The sequence below is a fragment of the Tauraco erythrolophus genome, chromosome 19, assembly GCF_009769465.1.
Source record: "Tauraco erythrolophus isolate bTauEry1 chromosome 19, bTauEry1.pri, whole genome shotgun sequence".
NCBI classification, from domain to species: domain Eukaryota; kingdom Metazoa; phylum Chordata; class Aves; order Musophagiformes; family Musophagidae; genus Tauraco; species Tauraco erythrolophus.
In genome coordinates, this window is record NC_141483.1 from 14,613,475 (window position 1) to 14,619,513 (window position 6,039).

Sequence of the window (6,039 nt, forward strand, 5' to 3'; positions counted from 1 at the left end):
GCCCCTCAGTCCTTAAATAGGCAATGGGCCCGCACTTCCTCCATCTTCCCTTCTTATTGGTTACTCGTCTCGTGATTGGCGTGAGCGCTCGCCAGTTCTCACCCTCCACGAGCCTCACCCGCGCCGGGGGTGTGGCGCTACCGCGGAAGACGCCACAGGAAGCCGAGGGCCGGAAGGGGGGCGGAGCACAAGAGAGACGGATCCGCCGTGAGGGCCAATAGAAAAGGGGAAGGCGGGCGCTTCAGCCAATGGCAGGGCACGGAGGGCGGGGCCCCAGGGGGCGGGGCTAGCGGAGCCGGCAGAACGGCGGCGCTGGGGGGCGGCGAAGGTGATGGGGGACCCTGAGGGCGGAGGGGACCCCGGGGGGGTCAGCGGGACCGCAGTGAGGGCAGGCCGGGGGCTGCGGGGGCCGGGGCGGGCCCGGTGGTGAGGGGAGACCGAGGTCGGGGGGGGGGAGGGGGGCGGGGGGAAGGGCCGGGGGGGGCCTGGACGGGGAGCGGCTGGGGGGGAGGGGGCCTGGGAAGGGAACGGTGCTGGAGGAACTGCGTCAGCTAAAGGGGAACGTGGTTTGGGGAGGGATTTCCACGCCCAGGAGCCTCTGGTTGCGGGGGGGACAGGCCTGGGGCAGAGCTGGGAGCCGTGGGGAGGGAGGAGGTGGGAGCCGGGGGGAGGGAGGAGGTGGGTGGCTGTCCCGTACGTGCAGGGCACACAGCTCCTTCATCCCTGCGGAGCCCGGTGGGCATCAGTGTCTCCTCACGCTGCTGCTCCCGTAAGGATTTGTGTTATGCTGCACGCGCCCTGCCCTCATGTGCTCAGAGGTGTGGGGGAAAGGCGGGTGCTTGGGATAACCCCAATGGCTGTGACAGAAACCAGAGCTCTGGCTGAGGCTGTTTGTGTTCCCAGGTGGGAGCAGCGGGAAGGGAGATGTTCCTCGTGTCTGCGCTGGAAGCAGGATGAACCTCGTGTCTATGGCGACAGATCCCGAGTGGAAATGGATAACCCTGTGGGTCCGCGCCAGGTGGGCGGCCGTGCTCGTGCTGCTCCTGGGCTCGCTCGTGATGCTGCTGCTCCCGCAGGCTGCTGTGGAGGACCAGTGCCATGCAGTGCTCAAAGGACTCTCCTTCCTGAAAAGTAAACTGGGTGCCGGCTCCTCCGGGGTCACCAGATACACGGGACAAACCACCGGGCTGAGCGTGACCTCCAAGGGGCTGGAGCTGATGGTGCTGAAAGGCAAAGCCTCCCCAGGTAAGATGTCCCTGGGGGGGTGCAGGGGAGCAGCTGAGTTGCTGCATAATAACCACCGGCACGTGGAGATCTGCCTCCACTCGCTGGCCTCCTGTACCCCGTAAGGATAACGAGCTCTCACTGCCCAGCTGCAAATGAACCTGTACTGACCCAGAGGGCAGCCGTGCCATCGCTGGCAGCAGCCCGACGGCATTCCATTGCCATGTGCCGGCATGTCCGAGCATTGCTTTGTCTCTCAGAAGTTTTTCCTCATGCTTTAGGGACTAGGAAGTTTTGTTAAGGTAACTGGAATACAGGGTGGTGTTTTAATAATCCTGAAATCCTGCCTGTCACAGAACAGCCTTTCCCTCAACGACAGGCTGCGGGTGCTGCCTGTATTGGCCAGGGCAGTAATTTGGAAAACGTTCAAAGGAATCATTGCAATTCCAGCACTGTGTCTTTGTATTAAAGCTGTTATTGCTGGGAAGATGTTTGATAGTTCAGTGAAAAAACAGGTAGGAAGTGCTGTCAGCAGCCGTGGGCTGTGCTTCCAGCAAGAGAACTGCCATGATGGCCAAGAGAACATGTTTAAGACTGTGTCCTCCCACACCAAGCAGCCTGGTAGCCAAAGCGAGTTTTGCTGGGATGACTACATGCCTGTGGCCAGCGTGAGCCACACTCCTCACAGGTCCTGCCAGGAACAGCTCTGCTGCCATGTGGTCGGTGTGTAAACGTGGTGTAAGCTGCTGCGCTTGTAGCCTGGCAAAGGCTGGAACACAAGTTCTCTGCTACGGTTCTTGTGGACTGGCTTTATTTAATTTTTATATAGGTGAGCAGTGATGGTCTCCAGAGCTTTTCAGTAAAATTCACCACTGTTGCTGTTGCATTCCAGAAGTGAAGTCAGAAGCCAGAGCGGCTCTGAACCAAGCCCTGGAAATGAAGCGCCAAGGGAAGCGGGAGAAAGCCCACAAGCTCTTTGTGTACGCCCTCAAAATGGACCCCGATTATGTGGATGCCCTGACTGAATTTGGTGTCTTTTCGGAAGAGGAAAAAGACATTCTTCAGGCCGACTATTTGTACTCCAAAGCACTGACCATTTCTCCCTGCAACGAGAAGGCTCTGATCCATCGGGACCGGACGCTGCCTTTGGTCGAGGAGATAGATCAGAGGTATTTTAGCATTATTGACAGCAAGGTGAAAAAAGTGATGGCAATCCCCAAAGGCAACTCCGCCCTGCGCCGCGTGATGGAGGAGTCCTATTACCACCACATCTACCACACGGTCGCCATCGAAGGAAACACCCTGACGCTATCAGAAATACGGCACATCATCGAGACCAGGTACGCCGTGCCTGGAAAGAGCTTGGTGGAGCAGAACGAGGTGATCGGCATGCACGCGGCCCTGAAGTACGTCAACACCACGCTGGTGTCGCGGATAGGCTCGGTGACCATCAGCGACATCCTGGAGATACACCGCAGAGTGCTGGGCTACGCCGACCCGGTGGAGGCGGGGCGGTTCCGGGCGACGCAGGTGTTTGTAGGACATCACATACCACCGCATCCCCAGGACGTTGAGAAGCAGATGCAGGAGTTTGTGCAGTGGATTAACTCAGAAGATGCCATGAGCTTGCACCCTGTGGAGTTCGCTGCCTTAGCCCACTACAAGCTGGTTTACATCCACCCGTTCGTCGACGGCAACGGCAGGACCTCACGCCTGCTGATGAACCTCATCCTCATGCAGGCGGGCTACCCGCCCATCACCGTCCGCAAGGAGCAACGCGCCGAGTATTACCACGTCCTGGAAGTGGCCAACGAGGGCGACGTGCGGCCTTTCATACGCTTCATTGCCAAGTGTGCCGAGACCACTCTGGACATGCTGCTCATCGCCACCACGGAATATTCCGTGGGCTTGCCCGAAGCAGATGGCAGCACCGCTGGGTGCAAGAGAACTATCCCCGTCAAGACTTGAGGGTTGTGGGTGTTCAGGAGCCAATGAACGTGTGAGGGAACAGAATACCAAGCCACTCAGTATTCCTGCTGGGAAATAACTCGGCAGGAGGTGTCACTCTTTAGCATTTCATTTATTTAAAGTGTTTTACGTTTGATTAAATTAATATAATTTATTTATATACGTTATGCCAAGCTGAAATGTGAACTGTTGATGTTGACTGTGCACTATAACTTGCTTGTGCTACTGGAAGGTGAGGAGAGGTGTCAGAGGGGCTCAACAAGCTGAAGTAGAATTTAATTTCTCCTTAAAAATAAGCTTCGAGAAGCTGCTTCAATCACAAACCCTTCACCTAGTAGGTCAGCTGCATTGTCTCTTACCTTGCCAAGGAGCTGCTAGGCAAGACAAAGTCTTAACTGAGTTGCTTTTACTGTTACCTCTTCCCTGTTGTTTAAAAAAAAACCCCAAACACAACCCCTGCAGTAACAGCACCCTCCCAGCCTCCTTCCTGTCAGTCACACAACAGTACTGACCAGGAAGGAGGCTGAACTCCAGTACTGACCAGGAAGGAGGCTGAACTCCAGTACTGACCAGGAAGGAGGCTGAACTCCAGTTCAGAGGCGTCTCTCCCCTCCCATTTCTGTTTTCAGTAGCACTTTGCCTGTTTACTCTCCGTTGCCTTTTCTGGGGTGAGTTTTGTCCAAGTGGGAGGCGTTGGGTTTAAGATGACAGTGATGTGACTGGAACAAGAGAAGAAATGTTTTCTTGCTTTATTTCACTGGACTGTGAGGTGCTTTTGCCATTCTTCAGCCAGAAAAGGACTACCTGGTGCTCCAAGGCCCTGCTGCAGAACCCACCTCATCAAGCAGGATCCTGGGAAAGTTCAACTGTCCTTAGACAGGTCAGCTCAGGGTTTGAAAAGGTCTTGCTTCTGCCAAGCTGTGGGCAGGAAAGGTTATTCTACATATCTGAGAGACAACCTTTGTCAGTTGTGCCAATCGCTTAAGAATGCTTCTTTCAGTTTCTTCAGTCTACGCAGGAGAACTTCTCACACTTCATCACGAGGCCTCTTTGTGCTGCAGCAGCAGTTAGGGGAGGCTGTGGAAGCTGCTGTGCAATTCAAAGCAGCAGACTTCATCTTTGCTTTTAGGTAAAAAACGTAGAACAGCTCCCTGCTCCTGCCTGCCAGCTGTGCAACAGCATCATCAACCCCAACACCTCTAAGTTCAGAAAACTTAAGATTCAATCCACTTGAGAGTGCTGTTAACCCTTTGCAGAACAGCTGCAGATGTTTGACTGTCTCAGACCAGTGTTGAGTTTCTTCCCTTCTCACCCACTCTGACCTGCGAGGTAGTGGTGACATGTTTTACACAAGCAGGATGAGACTGGGAGTTACCCACCTACTACAGCACTGCTCCATGCTTATGTTCTGAGTGCTGCTGACAGGGAAAGCAAACAATAAACGAGGAAAGCTGCTCTGTCCTTAACAAAGCATGCTTGTTGTGTAGTGCAAGGTGAGTATGAATAAAATCCGCACTTTAGAGCTCTGGGGAAAGAAAAAAAGTAAATGTTATTTTAGTAACAGATTAATAAACTATTTTTAATATCTAAGTCTGTCTTTGGAATAGGCTGTTCTCACCCCGCTTTTCTGCTGCAGTGGACTAAGAAGTGCTCACAGCTTGGCTCGTGGAGTCGCAGGGTACCGGTTCACATCCTGCCTCCCTCAGCCTCGTACAACCGTGCCGCAGCGTGGGGCGTTACGGGGGGCTCTGAAGTGGCATGTCCAACCCCAGCAGCTAAAGGAACCTTACTGCATCACTAGGGGTGATTACACAGCTGCCACCAGGGCCAGGCAGCAGCCAGACGCACCACCCTTGGCATTCCTACCCCTAAAAATCAAAGCTTCCTCTTAAAGTCTTACTAGAATGTTGCTAAGCCAATTTGGAGATACAATCCCCCAGTATCACCAGTACAACACTGCACACCGTACCGTGAACGGGCACCCAGAGCACGTGGTCCCTCGCTGCACCACCACAACTGCCAACCTTCCGTGAACAGGCACCAGGAGCACGTGGTCCCTTGCTGCACCACCACAGCCGCCAGCCTTCCCCACTCCAAAGCTACAAACCACACCCATCATTTCAAAGCAGCACGGCCCAGAAGCACTGGAAATAGTGGTTTATTTGCAGCAGCGCTTGTGTCATACATGTGAACGTGTTGCTGGGGGCCCCTCCACATTCAGCACCCCCCCTGTTGGCTTCCAGAGTCAGCGGTGGTTTTAGCAGACAAGTAGTGAATATTTCTGTCCAAGATCACGTACCAGACTACTACTGAAGTGGTTTCAGGATGTGACACTGTATCTCTGTGCGCATCAGAGGCGAGGTCCATCAGCATTCCCAGCTGCCATAGGCTAAGTGCAATTCCAACACCCACATTTAAACAAAAGCAACAATATTTATAGAAAACCTTTGAGAACGGGAGTTTAATAAACCAAGAAACATCAGCTTGCACTTCACATTTGTACAAAACCATACAGAAACCACCTGCAAGAACATATGAGCTAGCTAAAACAACAACAAAAAAATGGTCCTCAGCAACAGCATGTACAGCTTTTATGGGAAACAAAAGTTACCAGATCTAAGTATTATGACACTTAAAAATAATAATTTGAAGGTCTTTTACAAATACACAATATAAAAAACAAGTCAATTTGAACAGAACATTAACTGAACACATATATATGTATATTTGTGTATATACATATACACACAGATGTATAGAAACTCTCCCAAAAAAATAGGCCGTTGTGGTGAAGTGACCAGCGTCTGCCATGGAACTCTTGATGGAAGAAGATGAATGTCCCTGGGT

The 6,039-nt window shown here is 53.0% G+C and overlaps 1 protein-coding gene across 1 annotated transcript; it reads left to right on the plus strand.

Annotated features, from left to right (window-relative positions):
• The first annotated feature begins 297 nt into the window (after positions 1 to 297).
• Positions 298 to 4,651, plus strand: FICD (FIC domain protein adenylyltransferase). Its single transcript, XM_086623250.1, has 3 exons — positions 298 to 328; positions 904 to 1,245; positions 2,117 to 4,651. The coding sequence occupies exons 2-3, from the start codon at positions 954 to 956 to the stop codon at positions 3,190 to 3,192; spliced, it is 1,368 nt and encodes a 455-aa protein (XP_086479376.1). The 5' UTR covers positions 298 to 328; positions 904 to 953; the 3' UTR covers positions 3,193 to 4,651.
• Positions 4,652 to 6,039: the final 1,388 nt, after the last annotated feature.